General features: G+C 43.2%; 1 protein-coding gene across 3 annotated transcripts in view; it reads left to right on the forward strand.

Annotated features, from left to right (window-relative positions):
* LOC105008817 (calpain-1 catalytic subunit) overlaps nt 1-17,525 on the forward strand; it is a 42,023-nt gene extending 24,498 nt beyond the window's left edge. For all 3 annotated transcript variants that reach the window (XM_020044462.3, XM_010868181.4, XM_010868180.4), the window contains exons 7-23: nt 2,391-2,559; nt 7,507-7,590; nt 8,176-8,261; nt 8,439-8,513; nt 8,731-8,891; nt 10,900-11,069; nt 11,288-11,299; nt 11,381-11,592; nt 13,201-13,240; nt 13,418-13,480; nt 13,575-13,632; nt 13,743-13,807; nt 14,052-14,120; nt 14,236-14,314; nt 14,623-14,736; nt 15,046-15,104; nt 15,197-17,525. In XM_020044462.3, the coding sequence (XP_019900021.3) occupies nt 2,391-2,559; nt 7,507-7,590; nt 8,176-8,261; nt 8,439-8,513; nt 8,731-8,891; nt 10,900-11,069; nt 11,288-11,299; nt 11,381-11,592; nt 13,201-13,240; nt 13,418-13,480; nt 13,575-13,632; nt 13,743-13,807; nt 14,052-14,120; nt 14,236-14,314; nt 14,623-14,736; nt 15,046-15,104; nt 15,197-15,223 (1,543 nt within the window). In that variant the 3' untranslated portion in view covers nt 15,224-17,525. The remainder of the gene's footprint in view (nt 1-2,390; nt 2,560-7,506; nt 7,591-8,175; nt 8,262-8,438; nt 8,514-8,730; nt 8,892-10,899; nt 11,070-11,287; nt 11,300-11,380; nt 11,593-13,200; nt 13,241-13,417; nt 13,481-13,574; nt 13,633-13,742; nt 13,808-14,051; nt 14,121-14,235; nt 14,315-14,622; nt 14,737-15,045; nt 15,105-15,196) is intronic.
* Nucleotides 17,526-20,374: the final 2,849 nt, after the last annotated feature.

Below are 20,374 nucleotides of genomic sequence, written 5' to 3' on the forward strand. Positions count from 1 at the left end.
AGTCAATGAATCAATGTAACAAATGTAACAGCTATCGCTGCATCCCGGTTGCACATTCTGCCTTACCCGGTTGCACATTTGAATGCCATTTAGAATTGCCATTTGTACCCGCACAACTATTTATCCCACTTGTAACATACACTATTCTTAATACTTGTGCATTTTCTGCTCCTCCATTTGCCTTAATTGCACATTTTGTATTGCAATTTGTACCGCATTTGCCTTCATTGCACATCTATACACATCTTTAAACTTTCTGCACTCTTCTATTTGCAGTTCTGGTTAGATGCTAACTGCATTTCGTTGTACTTTACTTGTACTTGTTCAATGACAAAGTTAAATCTAATCTAAATAATGACAAATGGTTAATGAGCTGTCGTAGGCTATGTATGCTGAAAGCTGTCTATATATAGGTGTTTGGTTGCCAGACCCGCATAAATTACGAATGTGTCACATGTAAATAAGGACAGGTGCTGCGTGTCCAGGACTTCATCCAATTTATCAATCTGCGATGAAATCCATGCTCATTTTGAAGAGGTGCGACAGTTTCATAAATCACACTTGGAGATGATCGTAGGTTTCTCCCCACGCTTGAATCTGAGATTGTTTCTGAGGAGATTTCATGAATGAGGGCCATTGTCTTTAGTTCAGTTATTTTTCATTTCAAAGGAAAGTAATCTAAGTTATATTTGTTATACCTAGTTAACAGTTGGTGACAGTTTTATGTTCATAAAGCATGTATCAAGTCCATTCAACTGTGACACCCGTAATGCTTTCAGATTTTTTTTTTACTTTCGTAAATATGTGATATAAGAAATAATGCATATGTGTTGGTTGATAGAGGTGTAATGTCTGGAATGAACATAAACTTCCGTTCAAAGTTTTGTGGTCACTTATCAGCAATAATCCGTCTTGTGTTCCAATGGCACATTTTGTTTGCTAATTCAGGCTTATCATTTTGAAAGACTATGTGATCATTAAACACTATTTTGCGATTATGTTAACACAGCTGAAAACTGTTTTGCTAATTAAAGATTGAAGAAGCAATAAAACTGGCCTTCTTCACACTAGTTGAGTATCTAGAGCATCAGCAATATTGTGGGTTAGATTACAGGTTTCAGAATTGCCAGAAACAAGGAACTTCCTTCTGAAACTCGTCAGTATATTCTTTTTCTGAGAAATCAAAGTTATGCCTTATGAGAAATTGCCAAGAAACTGAAGATCTCATACAATTATTTGTATTACTCCCTTCACAGAACAACGCAAACTGGCTCTAAACAGAATAGAAAGAGGAGTTGGAGGCCCTGGTGCACAATTGAGCAAGAGGACAAATACATTGGAGTGTCTAATTTGAGAAACATTCTTGTTCTGAGAAATCAAGGTTATGCTGTATGAGAAATTGCCGAGAAACTGAAGATCTCATACAATTATTTGTATTACTCCGTTCACAGAACAACGCAAACTGGCTCTAACCAGAATAGAAAGAGGAGTTGGAGGCCCTGGTGCACAATTGAGCAAGATGACAGATACATTGGAGTGTCTAGTTTGAGAAACAGATGCCTCACAGGTCCTGAACTGGCAGTTTCATTAAATAGTACCCGCAAAATACCAGTCTCCAGATCAACAGTGAAGAGGCGACTCCGGAATGCTGGCCTTCTAGGCAGAGTTGCAAAGAAAAAGCCATATGTCAGACTGGCAAATAAAAAGAAAAGATTAAGAAGGGCAAAAGAACACACACTGAAGAGAGGGAGATTGTAAAAAAGGCCAACATCCCGGAGTCACCTCTTCATTGTTGATGTTGAGACTGGTGTTTTGCAGGTACTATTTTATGAAGCTGCCAGTTGAGCACCAGTGAGGTGTCTGTTTCTAAAACTACAAATTCCAATGTATTTGTCTTCTTGCTCAGTTGTGCACTGGGGCCTCCCACTCCACCTTCTATTCTGGTTATAGACAGTTTAGCTTTTTTAATTAGCAAAACAGTTTTCAGCTAAGGTAACATAATTGCAAAAGGGTTTTCTAATGATCACATAGCCTTTTAAAAGGATAAACTTGGATTAGTAAACACAACGTGCCATTGGACCGATTGTTGCTGATAATGGGCCTTTGTACACCTATGTAGATATTCCGTTGAAAATCAGCCGTTTCCAGCTACAATAGTAATTTACGACACTAAGAATGTTTACACTGTATTTCTGATCAATTGGTTGTTATTTTATTGGACCGAAAATTAGCTTTTCTTTCTAAACAAGGACATTTCTAAGTGACCCCAAACTTTTGAACGGTATGGTATTAATTTGCAATTAATGTAGATTTTGAAGAGACAGAATTTCTTTTCAGGATTGAGACAATGTGACATTTAGTCATAGAGGCATTCCTTTGTTTTGTGTTAGACTGAATGGCTCCTATGAGGCTCTATCTGGTGGCAGCACCACAGAAGGCTTTGAAGATTTCACCGGCGGCGTAGCAGAGATGTTTGAGCTACGCAAGGCACCTAAGGATCTGTACTGGATTATTGGGAAAGCGCTGAAGAGAGGCTCCCTTATGGGATGCTCCATTGACGTAAGTTCAAAGATCTAAATGCATATTTTTACACTGAAAATGGGCCAGTGTTACATAGTATTGCTTTATTCAGTTAATTTCAAGTATTTAGTTATCAACAAAAAAAAATCAAGATGTGTGTTAACCATGTAAAGGTGGAAATAACACACAGTGATGTAGAATAACCCAAGTGTTGGTGTTAATAACATGTGTTGGGTGTAATTCTGTTTTAGGTTTCTACTTGGAGATTAGACAATTCCCTTCAAAACTTTTCCCATTAGCATATTTCACAGTTTGTTCTCTGCTTTATGTTCAGTTCAGTCCATAGAAAGTCATGTCCCAAAGAAGTACACCGCCAGGACAGTCCATTTTTGACAAATTTGGACAAATGTGATGTGAGGTTTTTCTTTTACCACTCTCCAATGAAAGACACTTTTATGTGATTGAAGCACCCAGGCTGTTGTTGCATTATAGACCGTGTCTCCAAGCTCAGTCGTGGAAGACTGTAACACATTTTGAGTTGCCATAGGCAACTAAGGATGCACCGATCCAATACTGGCATCATAAATGTGTCTGATACTTGAGAAAAATGTGGGATCGACTTGACACTTAAAAATGCTAGTTGGAAACTTTGAAAAGAAAGAATTTTGAGGAGTGACATTAGAGAGGCTTAAGCTACAGCTCCGGAAAAAATTGTTTTGAGCGAGGAAGGTTTTGAGCGTGTCATGGTGCGGTGAGCAGCAGCGCCACCGTGCCATATTTCCACAAGTTCCCATATTCTCACGAACACATCCCGGACTGTCACATGTTTCCCATCTTCCACACCAGGTCCCAATCTAGCTCGTTTGTATGTGTATATATGTTTCCCCTCTGCTCCCCACATTGTGGATCATTGTTGCTGTCGCTGTCATTGTTGCTGTTTGTTAGTTAATCGGTGAGTGTTGTTTAATGTACTGTTTGAATGTTTATTGCTAAGACGCATGTTGCGCACTTTTATTTCATTCAGTCATTAGTATTGTTTTCCGTTCGTGTTTGGTTTGTTTGTTGAGTATTAAACCCACAAACGAGATTACTGCCTGCGCCTGGTTCCTAACCAACACTACACCAAGACGAGTCGTTACAGAATGATCCACCAAACCTGGAACCAACAGGCAGTCCCTCCAGAGAGGGTATATACCTGGAGGGGCGATTGGGGGTCTGACTCCCTCTCCTCAGATGACGACGAAGCGGTCTATGAGAGAGTGGAGGAGGATCCCCTTGGGGAGCAGTGCTGGGGGTTGCCCCAAGACGGGTTCGGGGTGCCGCTGTGGGGCATGGACCAGTATGGAGTGGTCAAGCCCCTCACCAAAGAGCAAGGGGAGCTGGTGAAGGGTCTCCTGCAGGACATGCAGGAGGCAGGAGGGTCAGGACGTAGGCGAGGCCGGAGGAAGAAGAGGGCGAGGTGCCCAACGCTCGGTCTGAGGTCCCCCCAGGAAAATTTTAGGGGGGGGCTGAGTGGGTGCCCGGGGGAAGTCCCGACGACGCCCCCTCTATGTCCGGTGCCTCCTCGACCCCGTGCAGGCTGGCCAGGCTGTAGGCTGGCGATTAGGCGCACACCGCTTCCTGCTCCGCGGCCTTCCGCTGCCCCTGTCCCTGCGCCACGGCGCCGATTGCCCACTGCTGCATTGGAGCAGCAGCCAGCGCCTCCTTCCTGCCAGCGGCAGCAGCCTGCACCGCCTGAGGCCGAGGAGGAGTGGCCTGCACCGCCTGAGGCCGAGGAGGAGTGGCCTGCACCGCCTGAGGCCGAGGAGGAGTGGCCTGCACCGCCTGAGGCCGAGGAGGAGTGGCCTGCACCGCCTGAGGCCGAGGAGGAGTGGCCTGCACCGCCTGAGGCCGAGGAGGAGTGGCCTGCACCGCCTGAGGCCGAGGAGGAGTGGCCTGCACCGCCTGAGCTTGCCGGGGTTTGGCCGCCACCGCCCTCTCCTGTCCCGGCCGCCCCGGCGCCCTCTCCTGTCCCGGCCGCCCCGGCGCCCTCTCCTGTCCCGGCCGCCCCGGCGCCCCTTCCTGTCCCGGCCGCCCCGGCGCCCCTTCCTGTCCCGGCCGCCCCGGCGCCCCTTCCTGTCCCGGCCGCCCCGGCGCCCCTTCCTGTCCCGGCCGCCCCGGCGCCCCTTCCTGTCCCGGCCGCCCCGGCGCCCCTTCCTGTCCCGGCCGCCCCGGCGCCCTCCCCTGTCCCGGCCGCCCCGGCGCCCTCCCCTGTCCCGGCCGCCCCGGCGCCCCTTCCTGTCCCGGCCGCCCCGGCCCCTCCTTCGGCTCTTCCGGCTACCGACCCTCCTTCGGCTCTTCCGGCTACCGACCCTCCTTCGGCTCTTCCGGCTACCGACCCTCCTTCGGCTCTTCCGGCTACCGACCCTCCTTCGGCTCTTCCGGCTACCGACCCTCCTTCGGCTCTTCCGGCTACCGACCCTCCGTCGGCTCTTCCGGCTACCGACCCACCGTCGGCTCTTCCGGCTACCGACCCACCGTCGGCTCTTCCGGCTACCGACCCACCGTCGGCTCTTCCGGCTACCGACCCACCGTCGGCTCTTCCGGCTACCGACCCACCGTCGGCTCTTCCGGCTACCGACCCACCGTCGGCTCTTCCGGCTACCGACCCACCGTCGGCTCTTCCGGCTACCGACCCACCGTCGGCTCTTCCGGCTACCGACCCACCGTCGGCTCTTCCGGCTACCGACCCACCGTCGGCTCTCCTGGCTACCGACCCACCGTCGGCTCTCCCGGCTACCGACCCACCGTCGGCTCTCCCGGCTACCGACCCTCCGCCGGCCGCCGACCCTCCGTCGGCTCTCCCGGCCTCTGACCCTCCGCCGGCCGCCGACCCTCCGTCGGCTCTCCCGGCCTCTGACCCTCCGCCGGCCGCCGACCCTCCGTCGGCTCTCCCGGCCTCTGACCCTCCGCCGGCCGCCGACCCTCCGTCGGCTCTCCCGGCCTCTGACCCTCCGCCGGCCGCCGACCCTCCGTCGGCTCTCCCGGCCTCTGACCCTCCGCCGGCCGCCGACCCTCCGTCGGCTCTCCCGGCTCTCCCGGCTCTCCCGGCCTCTGACCCTCCGCCGGCCGCCGACCCTCCGTCGGCTCTCCTGGCTCCTGGCCCTCCGCCGGCTCCTGATCTTCGGCCGGTTCTGCCTCCCCGGCCTGTCCCGACGGCTCCGCCACCCTGGTTAGTCTCGGCTGTTCCGCCCCCTCGGCGGGTTTGTGCCGATGGGGGTACTGTGCTGCCCCGCCCCCCCTCCCTTGGGCTGGGGTTCGTCTTGGCCCGTCCGGTGGCCGGGCCTTTGGGGGGGGGTACTGTCATGGTGCGGTGAGCAGCAGCGCCACCGTGCCATATTTCCACAAGTTCCCATATTCTCACGAACACATCCCGGACTGTCACATGTTTCCCATCTTCCACACCAGGTCCCAATCTAGCTCGTTTGTATGTGTATATATGTTTCCCCTCTGCTCCCCACATTGTGGATCATTGTTGCTGTCGCTGTCATTGTTGCTGTTTGTTAGTTAATCGGTGAGTGTTGTTTAATGTACTGTTTGAATGTTTATTGCTAAGACGCATGTTGCGCACTTTTATTTCATTCAGTCATTAGTATTGTTTTCCGTTCGTGTTTGGTTTGTTTGTTGAGTATTAAACCCACAAACGAGATTACTGCCTGCGCCTGGTTCCTAACCAACACTACACCAAGACGAGTCGTTACAGAGCGAGGAACAGAAGGGTTAAAATTAAGAGCCACTGCAAATTTAACGCTTCTGTTCCTCACTCAAAACTTTTCTTTTTTCGACTTTTTTGGAATATGTTAAAAGTAATACTGAGGTATACACCACCACCTTTAAACCAATGTAGATATTTCCAGCTACAATAGTCATTTGCAACATTAACAATATCTATCTACACTGTTTCTGATCAATTTGGTGTTATTTGAATGGGAAAACAAATTGCTGTTCATTGAAAAACAAGGAAATTCTTAAATGACCCAAACCTTTGAACGGTTGTGTAGTTAAAAATAAATATGGCAGGGTTCAGTAAGACAGGTCCCAAGCGCAGATGTATATGTAAACAAGATTCTTTACTTTAAAGGTCAACTTGAGACAATGCTTTGAATTAAATCAAATGTATCGTGACACTAACATCCAACAATGACTAACAAAAACACTAGGACAGGAGGAACTTAAATAGGGACAACATTGGGGGGTAATCAAGATACAGGTGAAGACTAAACTAGACACAGAAGAAAGCAATAAAACAACTGAAACAGAACACTGAACATCTTGAAAGAATCAAGGCACTGACACTTTTTATGAGTTGAAGAACAATTTTGGAGGAATCTTAGATCTCTTTTCATCACAAAATCTTTTCAGATCATTAGTATTGTGTGAGCTTAAAAAGGGGTTTACATGGGTTTCAAATACTTGGCCTGAGATGGCCAATTTAATTTATTAAAATTTGTGGACAATTATGTTTATTTGTGGGTTATTACATGTGCTTTGGGTTATTGGTTATAATGTTAAAGAAGATTAGCCTTTAGGCAGGAGTGGTCAAGTGTTGGGCTACTAAACCAAAGGTTGTTAAGTTTAAATAGGACTGTATTCATAGCATAGCTACTGGTAAGATGACAGTAGAAAAGTTTACATTGACCTCATTAGGGCCTTAGAATCAATCAAAGTAAAATAACCTTTCACATATTTTACAGTAGGAGTTATTGTCTGCACATAGTAGCGTATGGTGAAGAAGCTCTATCTTTTATGACCTCCAACAAAGTGCTGATTCCAATCCAAGAACCAGTGCTGTTTAGACAATTCCTGGCATTTTCATCTGGGATGACATACGAATATAACAAAATGCAATTATATATTACTTTTTCACGAAGATACTAAGGTAATGTAAGGTAATGTAAACTCTGGGTGGTAACAAATATGTAAGATGCCATCTGTTTACATTTCCAGATCACCAGTGCCTTCGACATGGAGGCAGTGACTTTTAAGAAGCTGGTCAAAGGCCATGCCTACTCTATCACGGGACTGAAAGAAGTAAGTCAAGGCGAAAAAAAGTTTTTGGATGATGAGTGGTGTTAAAGTGAGAGATATGACACCTACGATTGCTCATTTTAAAGTTTATGGTATGTGCCTGATTGACTCTATAGGACAAATAGTATACACCCAGCTTGATTGCATGGTGAATTTGTAAGAAAGTACAACTTTGCATAGTTTGGCTCACCTTAATTCTGTGTGAATCTTGAATCAAAGAATGGTGATGAAAACAGGAATTGGCTGGTAGTTGTATTATAATCACAATAATAATGTGGTGACCCTGTTTTTCTGTAAAGTGCATTCCTTTAAGTGCTGTTTTCAAATGTTTATGTAATTTTCAGTGGGGCTGTTTATCAGTGTCCTGTTTTAGCATCCTGGCCAGAGGTGTTACAATAATTACAAAAAGTTAAAAGTAATTTATCATCCTCAACTAACATGCCTTCTTTTGCAAAAAAACTTATTTCCAAATCAACAGTTAAAGTTGGTTCACAATAGTTGACAATAGTTATATTATATGCATGTCAACAAGTGCAACTACTGGATTAATAGTTTAAAATCAGTTAACCTGTCCAACTAATACCATAGGTGAACTTCCGGGGTAACACGGAGAGGTTGATTCGTATTCGTAACCCCTGGGGACAGGTGGAGTGGACGGGGGCTTGGAGTGATAAGTGAGTTTCTGTCACAATTACTCTATGCTTCTTTTTTGCAACTTGTGTGTGTGCGCAAACTTCGGTAGGACTATCGCTGAATTCTCTCTCCTGTATTGTTCAATAACATGTTGGTATTTGATTTCAGTTGATCAGACCTTTTTCTGTCTCTGTCTTTGTCTTTTATAATTTTATTAGATCACCTGAGTGGAATGCGATTGATCCATCAGAAAGGGAAAACATGCATAGTCAGATGGAGGACGGGGAGTTCTGGTTAGTTGCCATTTTCAAATATTGCCTTGTTTTCCATAACAAGCATTGGTTTTCTATGGTGTCCTGAATGTTTGGGCTGACCCTGTCCATACTTGAAATATTACATTCAACCACCTGGACCTGATCAGTGATAATTATCCTATTCAATCCAACCCACAACAGACTTAAATCAGATTAATTCTTTTTTTGTCATGTCTCCATTTCACTTCACATTCAGGATGTCCTTCCAAGAATTTCTCCGTCAGTTCTCCCGTTTGGAGATTTGTAACTTGACAGCAGATGCCCTCAGTGATGACAGCCTCAGTTTCTGGAATACCATCAAGTTTGATGGAAGCTGGAGGAAGGGCAGCACTGCTGGAGGCTGCCGAAACCATCCAAGTGAGAAAACACCCTTACCATATACTTATTAGCTAAAATTATAAAATGATTAAAGGAAAGCCTAAACAAAGACCTACATTTTTAAAGCTTAAAAGAAAGTTTTGGTTGGTACTTTTATGAAGCAAACTTCAAAGTATCAGATGTCTTTGAAGTCTGAGGAATTGGCAGTTTTAGAGTTTTGGAAGAATTCAGTGTCAGAAATAAAATGTATATGTGTTAGAATATTACAAGTGGTAGATGTATTACGAATTTTAAATACAGTGTTAAATGAATTAGATATATTATGATTATTAGATTATTAAATGTATAGAAAGTAGTAAAAGTAGTAAGCTCAATAGTGTTAATAACTCAGACAAAAGTGACAACCTTTGATTGGTTAACATTATACATTATTGCGAAATGTGAAGACATTTAATTGTATTTACTTTTCTCTGTCTTTTTCAAAGAAATTGGGCGTTATTGTTATGTTTTGATTTGAGATTTAAAGAGCTATGATTAATAGTTTTATTTCAGTATATCCATGTCTGTGTATACTTTTCCTACCAGATGCACAACCATCGATTTACACTACCTTTCAAAAGTTTGGGATCACTTAGAAATGTCCTTGTTTTTTAAGGAAAAATATATATTTTTTGTCCATTAAAATAAGAAATTGAGTGCAGACATTTTTGCCAGACTGCATAAGCGGAGCCGGCCATGAAGAATAAATGTCTCTTACTGCCTATCTGACTGACTGACTGAGTGACTGACTGACGTACTGCCCCTTGTATAAATAGCTTAGTGGTTAGAGATGCGGAGCTGCAACCAATATGTCCTGCGTTCGAATCTTGTCACAGTTGAAGCAAAGTATGCATTAGGATTTGTTCCGGACAGACAAAAACTTTGCTGCCTACAACCTTCAGTTGCTGCGTTATACACTCACCTAAAGGATTATTAGGAACCACATTTATCACTTTTAATTGCGGGCCGGCTAAACTAGGCTTGCCTGGTTCCTTTTCTGGTTAATGTTTGCAAGTGATTATTGCAGCTTGATCCATTTTCAATGGATTTTTTACATTGGCGTACAGCGGCCCATTACCAGCAGAGTGTCTAATTTGAGAAACAGATCCCTCACAGGTCCTCAACTGACAGCTTCATTAAATAGTACCAGCAACACCAGTCTCAACATCAACAAAGGGGCAACTCCTAGATGCTGGCCTATTTTCTTTCTCACTGGTGTTTTGTGGGTACTATTTAATGAAGATGCCTGTTGAGGACCTGTGAGGCGTTTTTTTCTCAGACTAGACACATGTATTTGTCCTCTTGCTGAGTTGTGCACCGGGGTGTCCCACTCCTCTTTCTATTGTAGTTTAAGATGTATAGCGCTGTTCTGTGAAGGGAGTACTACACATCGTTGTACGAGAACTTCAGCTTGCATGGAGTTTCAGAAGAAAGTTATTTGTTTCTGGACATTTTTAACCTTTAATTGAACCCACAAACACTGATGCTCCAGATATTCTATTTGTCTAAAGAAGGCCAGTTTAATTGCTTCTTTAATCAGGACAACCGTTTTCAGCAGTACTTACATAGTCGCAAAAGGGTTTACTAATGATCAATCAGCCTTTTAAAATGATGAACTTGGATTAGCAATTACAACGTGCCATTGGAACACAGGAGTGATAGTTGCTGATAATGGGCCTTTGTACGCCTATGTAGATATTCCATAAATTTCCAGCTACAGTAGTCATTTACAACATTAACTGTATTTTGGAGCAATTTTTGATTATTTTTGTCTGCATGTGGAGGACCAACAGCATGTTAGGCATGTGGTCATAATGTTTCAGCTCATCAGTGTGTATGTGCAATGTGCTTGTTACAACTGACCACATCCCATCTGCTAGATCATCCAACTCCTGTAGGGATGTGTGTGTGGATTAATTTGGATATTTGGGACATTTGGATGTGATGGGATCAGAGGTTTGGAATTGATAAGTATAATCATAACTTGTGCCGTTTGTCTTTGTATTAGACACCTTTTGGATCAACCCCCAGTATAAAATTACCTTGCTAGAGGAGGACGATGACCCTGAGGATGAAGAAGTGGCCTGTAGCTTCTTAGTGGCGCTCATGCAGAAGAATAGGCGCCGCTACCGACGCCAGGGCCAGGACATGCACACTGTCGGCTTTGCCATTTACGAGGTGAGGAGTCAGAGATGACAAGGTGACATGCTAGTAGCAAACTAGGAAATTAAGCTATAATGAAAGCTGATGAAAGGTCTATTAAATTAATGGATTTGAAATGGTCATGCTATTTAATCGATGTGACACGCAGTAACCATCATATATGATAGATCAAAACAAAATGTCAGTGAAACTGATCAATTCTATTTTTCCCTCTTTGTCATCTATTGTTACAGATTCCAGAAGAGGTATGCAACTTTGCATTCATTGACACATTTACACCCCCCCCACAATTTTGCCTTATCCTCCTCATGTACCTTTCCTCTCAGTTAAAGGGTTGTCAAAGTGTTCATCTGAAGAAAGACTTTTTCCTGAAACACTCGTCGTGTGCACGTTCAGAGACCTTTATTAACCTGAGGGAGGTGAGTGCACGACTGCGCCTGCCACCAGGGGAATACCTAGTGGTACCATCAACTTTTGAACCAGGAAAGGAGGCAGACTTTGTCCTCAGAGTTTTCACAGAGAAGCGGTCTGAGACAGAGTGAGTACAATGCATTACTACTTTTGGGATGTGGGGAAATACCTTTCTGTTCTGAACTACTTTTCTGTCCACTTCTGCATGGAAATTGGCAATCATATATATATGCAATTTCTTATTGCTTAATACACCTCAAAACATTTTTGTTAATTATATATAGTTCTAAAAGTTTAAGGCCACCTGAGAAAATCTTTCCATGTATCTGAACACAAAAGTGTTTATTACATTCACAGTATCAGGGGCTTAATAAGTCAATACAGATACATTAATACAAGAAGAGTAAAACAAAATTATGCACAGTGACTAGGAAATACTAGGTCTGAATCTAAAAAGAAACCTAGAGAGGAGCCAGACTCTGAGTGGTGGCCATTACTTTTTGGGCTGTGCCAGGTGCCACGTCAATATGTTTGCATTTTCAGATAACTAGTGGAGTGGGCAGTGACAGCAGGAATGGTTCGGCAGAAGCTACAACACAACCAGGTGGAAATTAAAGGGAGTGCCAGGGCCAGGTAGTCCAAACGACTCAGGTCCTCTTAAGGTTCAACAGGACTCCAAAGACATTAGAGACTGAGTTTCTTAGATCCAAGGTACAAGCACCAGGGGTAGCCAAGGCCAATCTCAGGGTTTTGTCAAGAAATCATTCCTACCAGCAGAATGCACAAACCCTGTCGTCCAAGTCTTGACCCTGTCACTGACCTTTACCTTCCTGGGCTACACAATCTTTTTTCACCTTGAAAACATTTCACGCCTAAGAACTTCTTTCACATTTTCTGATACAGAAAAGCATATCCATCTATTTGTTTTCTACAGAATTGATAATAGGAATGCAGTTCTAAGGGGGCCTGCCATCAAATTCAATTCATAAAATACAGCTCATCCAAAACAGTGCTGCAAGGATCCTGAGACAATAAAAATTATTCTGCCCACATCACACTTCTTCTTGCTGACGTTCATTGGCTTCCTGTCCCTCAAATAATTTACTTTAAAATGATCCTTTTAGTCTATTAAGCTATCAATGGCATGGGGCCTGCCAACTTATCTGATCTGCTCTCCTCCTATTAACCTCCACACCCTCTACAGTCTAGCAATGCCAATCTGCTCAATGAACCAAAAATGTGAGACCGCGCATTTAATTACATTGGAACTCCTCTGGAACTTCCTTCCTGTCAGCCTCAGGGCGGCATAGACAGTCTTGTCTTTTAAAGCAGGCCTTAAGAGGCACCTTTATCAGTTTTCCTATCTATATATTAGATTCAACATAGGTGGGCCAAGCACAAGAATTAGCATGTTAAATAATCGTATCATAATCGTATCTGGCAAATCCTCCAATCTGTAACGATACTCGTACAACACAAATAATCGGCACACCTCTAGTATGCAGGTAAGGATGCAGCATTCACAAAATTTCATGCGCAAATGTAACAAGTTTCTCAGTTGACCTTAGACTTTTCCATAGTATTGTAGCAGTTTTGTCACACATGGTGTAAGGGTCTATGTTGCTATTGGATTGTATGACTAATTCTAAAAGTAATACGCAGCTTTGGTAACTATAATAAACATATGGAAAGGAAACTATTTCAAGATTATTTGAAAACCTTCATGTCATTTCAGAGAACTGGATGATGAAGTAGTTGCAAACTTTGAAGATGAGGTAAAGAAACAATCTTAGTTGTTCAGGTGTTACTGTAACTACATTTCTATATGTGTTTACTCCAAGAACTTGAGACAGGGGTATGAATACTTATGCAGTCAAGACATCAAATTTAGTATTGTAGTATTTCTTACAGTCCAAAACAACCATTACAAACTTTCACTGATATTTTCCCAGGACATCTCAGAGAGAGACATTGATGACTCCTTCAGGGCCATGTTCGCTAAGTTATCTGGGGAGGTGCGTTTAAAATTTGGTTTTGGTGGCATGGGTCAAATGCATTTAATATAAGAACATGGATAAATTGATAACCATTATCTTATTTTTTCTTTAGGACATGGAAATTTCTGTCCGTGAGCTTATGACAATTCTCAATAGAGTGGTGACCAAACGTAAGCACTGTTCATTAATTTCTCACCTGATCCCAGCAGATTTTGAAGGTTGGTTGTTTTACATTTAATTAATGCAATTTCTGAAATGTGTTCTGTTATCCTGTATTTAGACAGGGACCTAAAGACTGATGGATTCAGCATGGAGTCTTGTAGAGGCATGGTCTGCATGATGGATGTATCCTTTCTTTATCCAGCCAGTCACTATAAAACTCCCTACCCATCGTTTTTATACATACTCAACTTTGTGATACATCATGACTTTTCATACTGGTGTAACAAAATAAATACACAACATACGCAATAACTTCAGCAGCAGGTAGGCTAGTGGGTAAGAGCATTGGGCCTGTAACAGAAAGGGAAGGAAAAACTGGGGGAAAATGCATTAATTATCTTGATACCTTGACTCACCGAATGCATAGAAAGATGGCACCGCTCGTCTTGGTCTAACTGAGTTTCAAATTCTTTGGAATAAGATCAAAAGGTGGCTGGTGAGTTTAATGCAATAGTAATAGTAATGCTATGATATGTCTTCTGTAACTGTAAAATTGCCAATGGCATGCATGAATCCGAGGCATACATCATTCAAATCTCTTAATTCTCCAGGAAATCTTCCGGCAGTTTGATCTGGACAAGTCTGGATGTATGAGCTCCTATGAGATGCGTCTAGCCTTGGAATCTGCTGGTGATTACATCATATTCACACTAGTAGATTGGTGATGATAGGTGATGTTCAATAAACACATGAGGCAAACATAGTTTAAAGTAAACCAGGATTGTAGTAGCTACTTAAACTAGAATATAATGTATAAAAAAGCTTTTGCTAGAGCTTACCGACTGAAACAGCTCATTGCAATAGAATGCTATGACTGTACACAAAAATGGCTGAGTAGTCTGTTAGACATGATAGAACAATCAGATCTAGGACCAAGCTTGAATTAGAGAATGAAATGTTTAAATGTTTGTGATGTGTTGCATACTTGATCTTCACAGGATATAAATTAAACAACAGGCTGAACCAGGTGCTTGTCGCCAGATATGCTGAAAATGAGGTCATCGACTTTGACAACTTTGTCTGTTGTCTGGTCAAGTTGGAAGCCATGTTCAGTATGTATTATTTGCTTCATGCACAACATTTTATTTTTTTTCAACAGTGGAAAACTGCAAGCAGGGGAAACATTTCAGAATATGTTCTCCAACAGCCTGGTTCTTTGTGTCCAGACACCAGACTTACATTTTATTAATTAGACTATTGTAAGATTGAACAAGTGAGACCTGACCTGAAGTGGTGCCTTGAATTCAATTACAGGTTAAATATTCCATTGGTCAGTTGTTGATGTTTTTGTTTTTTTTATGGCATCTTAGATAGCATTTTAGATAGCATTTACAGCATAATTATCCTCTTTATTTCCACAGAGGCCTTCCGGGAGTTGGACAGAGAAGGCACTGGACGTGCTGAAATGAATATCACGGAGGTGAGACCATTGTAATTCGTCATGATGTCTTTTAAACACTGATTTGTTTATGGAAAACATAACCAAATCCACATTTTCTTTGTCTCACACAGTGGCTGTATATGACCATGTGTGGTTGAAGAGTTTGCTGATCTTGTTTACAGTAGAAAGAGGATATAGGATATACCTGTTGTAGAGTATTTTAGAAATTAGAACAAATAGAATTGGTGCCCTGATCAGGTCAAGGTTTTAAAGTGGATGGACCCCGTTGCAAAAAAGAACATAGCAGGAAGTAAAAGCAGAAAGTGTATTAATCTGTCCTGTGATTCATTTAATCAACTGAACTGGCAAAATACATTTGGTAAAGAGTTAAATGAAACAAAAAACTTTTGGAATAGAAGTTGTGTCCAGGTAGAGTTAACACCTGAATTCTGTCCTCGCACAAAAAAAAATGATCTAACAAAGTTGATAATCTCTCATGATTTATGTTTTATTAATAGACTCACATTGTAATTACTGTGTTTCAGGTGAAAAACATTTAGAATGTTTTTCAGGTTTAAAAGAAGGGAGTGCTAAATACTACCTTCCACTCATATTGGTGTTTGTACTCCAAGTCATTGATAGATGCAATTCATTGAATATGAAATGAACATACAGTTCTGGTCAAATTACTGGCTATTGTATATCAAATACAGTATCTCCTGAAAAAAAAGTAAAACAGCTGTAATCTATATAGACTCTTAAGTTGGATACAGATCCGCAAAGAAAAAAAAAAGAAAAAAGAAAAAAATATATATAAAGAATGTAACATTCCCATGACGATGTTATTGGCATCCTCTTGTAGAATTCATATCAGTTTAACAAGAACTAAATTGTTATTGCTGTGAAATTAGACCATAATAAATTGTCAGTGTTCATACGGCTTGAATTAACCAATTAATGATGGCTTTAATGCTTAAAAAGGCTTTTAATGCTTTAATGCTCTTTCACAATAGCGAAGACAAGAGAGCTATCTTGAGAATCAGAAATGCTGTTATCACCAAACATTAGAATTCTCCAAAAGCCATGGAATCCCTGTTTCAACAGTTAACAATGTTATTAAGAATGTTGCTGCTTGTGGAACTGTCAAAACCCTCCCAGGACATGGTGGCAAGAGGAAAATCAGAGAAGTATTTGATGGGTGGTGCAAACTGTGGTAAAAACACCATATTAAACATCCTCACAACTTAAAGCTGACCTGGAGCAAGCTGGAGGGCCGGTATCAACCAAACCATACGCCCCACATTGAACAAGGACTTTATGGACGAAGCCCAAGGAGGACCCCACTGCTGAAAACAAAACATTAAAAAGGCACAACGTATCTTTGAATAAACCTACCTAGTGTAAACACAGTCATTCCGAGTCAGAGAAAGGTTCTATGGACAGATGAAACCGAAGTAGAGCTCTTGGGCAATGCAGACCAGTAATTTGTTTACATATTATGAATTGATGCTTATGTGGACAAGAACACCCTACCTACAGTAACATATGGTGGAGGACTCCAATGTTGTCCAGGTCATATTTTATGATTTGAAAGGCTTGTTTTTTTGTTTTAACGTACCTTGGCACAACCCATTTAAATATTCTGAAAATACAAAGTAGATACATTTCCAATTATTTCTGAAGATATTGTATATGTTATACAAAATATTCAAGGGTGCCAATAATGTTGACCAGAACTGTAAGTTTTCCATGAAATGTTGAGTTCTCTTAACCTCTTTACCACATTTATTGCATGTGTCACATCAATCAACATAATTAGAATTTGCTTTCTACAAATAACCATGGAAATAATTGCATCACAATAACAGGTAGCTATTGCAAGTGTACCCCTGATTTTAACAGTCATTGTATTACCAGTGTGCCTCAAAAACAACTCAATACACCAAACTAAAGCTTGCATTATTAAAAGGGAAAAAAATATTATTAGTACTGTCACTTTTAATACCTCTGTGCCTCTGCTTAATAACTTGGCAATTGCATTTAAGCTGGTCATTTACACATGATGACAACATAGTTATCTTATATGTGTAATGCATGATTATACAATGACAATGCTTTCAGGGTATCCCATTATGCAAAAAATGCATGCATACAGTATTTACATTTATTCCAAAGACCAAAATCTTGAGGTATTATTGTACATTTTTGAAGATTGACCTGTGATGTGAGTCTGAAAAGAGAAGATGACATCTTACTCTGTGACATTCCCATGAATTTGTTTTGCTGCCTACCATATATTCAAAATTTTTAGATGCTTTAGAATATTTACTGCACATTTTACTGATGCTTTAGTTTTAAGAACTTTATCATTAGAGTACATCAGGTAAAAAAAAAAGGTAAAAAATGTGTTAGTCTCAAAATCTGTATGAAAAAATTACAAAAAAAATAAAAACTCTCAAACACTGATAACAGTTTAATATTTACTGTACATTTTGTCATCACACAAGAACAAGTCAAATGCAAAGTACCATGAGTGGTTCAAAATTCACATTGTTGCTGTTATCTTATATATCTCTCATGTAAATCTGCCAGCACGTTTCTGCTAAAGGTACATACATAAAGGTACAAACAAGTTGTATCACAAAATACAATATAATACTGAACAATACATGAAAATACAATAGAATACTGAACTGTTTTCATGCACATTTGTGATTTATTTGTAGTTGGGAAATGCTTCCCCAAAATGCACCCATGTTTCCAAAAAAGTTGGGATGCTGCATAAAATGTAAATAACAACAGAATGCAATAACATGCAAGTCATGGAAACCCATGTGCAATAGAAAACAGTGTCAAGACAACATATCAAATGTTGAAAGTGAGAAAGGTTATTGTTACTTTGAATTTGATGCCAGCAACAACTGGGACGGAGGCACTGGAAGACTGGAAAAGTTGTGTAATGCTAAAAAACTAAACCTGGTGGAATGTCACACAACTAATTAGGTCAATTGGCAACAGGTCAGTAGCCTGATTGAGTATGAAAAGAGCATTCTAGAGAGTATGGGCCAGTCAGACAAGAGGATGGGGAGGGGTTCACCACTCTTAAAGTGTGGTAAAATAGTGCGACAATTCAAGAATAACGTATCACAATGGAAGGGAATTTTCCTTTTACGTTCAAGTCTCCAGTTCATTATATAGAAATTGTATGTTGAATGGGAGCTCCCATTCATTTCAAATGGAAATGTAGCGTCGACAAGCAATTTTTACAGTGAGTGGCCGAGCAGCACAATTCAACCTTGCGAACACCTAACTGCCCTTTCAGAACTATATTAACAACAAAATACTGTGATCGGGGGCCTAGACAGCCCGATCCTTGGACACGGAAACTAGCTCTAGGGACGTGGAATGTCACCTCGCTGGTGGGGAAGGAGCCTTAGATCGTGTGAGAGGTTCCAACAACAGGTAGTCGGGATCTCCTCTACGCACAGCTTGGGCTCTGGAACCACACTCCTTGAGAGAGGATGGACTCTTCACCACTCTGGAGTTGCCCATGGTTAGAGGCAGTGGGCTGGTGTGGGTTTGCTTATAGCTCCCCAGCTCTGCCACCATGTGTTGGAGTTTACCCCGGTGAACAAGAGGGTCGTTTCCCTGCGCCTACGGGTCGGAGATAGGTCTCTCACTGTTGTTTGTGCCTACGGGCCGAACGGCAGTGCAGAGTACCCGACCTTCTTGGAGTCTCTGGGAGGGGTGCTGAAAAGTGCTCCGACTGGGGACTCTATTTTTCTAATGGGGAAATTCAACGCCCACGTGGGCAACGACAGTGACACCTGGAGGGGCGCGATTGGGAGGAACGGCCCCCCTGATCTGAACCCGAGCAGTGTTCAGTTATTGGACTTCTGTGCTAGTCACAGTTTGTCCATAACGAACACCATGTTCGAGCATAAGGGTGTCCATCAGTGCACGTGGCACCAGGACACCCTAGGCCGCAGGTCGATGATCGACTTTGTTGTCGTTTCACCTGACCTGCGGCCGTATGTCTTGGACACTCGGGTGAAGAGAGGGGTGGAGCTGTCAACTGATCACCACCTGGTGGTGAGTTAGATCCGATGGCGGGGGAGGAAGCTGGACAGACTCTGCAGGCCCAAGCGTACTGTGAGGGTCTGCTGGGAACGTCTGGCCGAGTCTCTTGTCAGAGAGATCTTTAATTCCCACCTCCGGCAGAGCTTCAACTGGATCCCGAGGGAGGCTGGAGATATTGAGTCCGAGTGGACCATGTTCTCCACCACCATTGTTCGAAGTGGCCGCTCGGAGCGGTGGCCGTAAGGTCTCCGGTGCCTGTCGAGGTGGCAATCCCCGAACCCGGTGGTGGAAACCGGAAGTAAGGGATGCCGTTAACCTGAAGAAGGAGTCCTATCAGGCCTGGTTGCAGCCCGGGTGGTTGTGGAGGCAGAAACTCGGGCCTGGGAGGAGTTTGGTGAGGCCATGGAGAAGGACTATCGGCTGGCCTCAGAGATTCTGGCAAACCGTCCGGCACCTCAGGAGAGGGAAACAGTGCCCTACCAACGCTGTTTACAGTAGAGGTGGGCAGCTGTTGACCTCAACTGGGGATGTCGTCGGGCGGTGGAAGGAATATTTCGAGGATGTCCTCAATCCCGCTGTCACGTCTTCCATTGAGGAAGCAGAGGATGAGGGCTCAGAGGTGGACTTGTCCATCACCCGGGCTGAAGTCACAGAGGTAGTCAAGAAACTCCTCGGTGGCAAGGCACCGGGGTGGATGAGATCCGCCCTGAGTACCTCAAGTCTCTGGATGTTGTGGGGCTGTCTTGGTTGACATGCCTGTGCAACATCGCGTGGCGGTCAGGGACATTGCCTCTGGGATGGCAGACCGGGGTGGTGGTCCCTCTTTTTAAGAAGGGGGACTGGAGGGTGTGTTCCAACTATAGGGGCATCACACTTCTCAGCCTTCCCGGGAAAGTCGATGCCAGGGTTCTGGAGAGGAGAATATGGCCGATAGTAGAACCTCGGATTCAGGAAATTTTTATGGACAGAATTTCCAGGCGCAGCCAGGGGCCGGAGGGTGTCAGGTTTGGGGACCACACGATTTCGTCTCTGCTCTTTGCGGATGATGTTGTTGTGTTGGCCCCTTCAAACCAGGACCTTCAGCATGCACTGGGACAGTTTGCAGCTGAGTGTGAAGCAGTGGGGATGAGAATCAGTACCTCCAAATCCAAGGCCATGGTCCTCAATCGGAAAAGGGTGGCTTGTCCACTTCAGGTTGGTGGAGAGTCCCTACCTCAAGTGGAGGAGTT

This window comes from Esox lucius, chromosome 9, assembly GCF_011004845.1.
Source record: "Esox lucius isolate fEsoLuc1 chromosome 9, fEsoLuc1.pri, whole genome shotgun sequence".
Classification (NCBI taxonomy): Eukaryota; Metazoa; Chordata; class Actinopteri; order Esociformes; family Esocidae; genus Esox; species Esox lucius.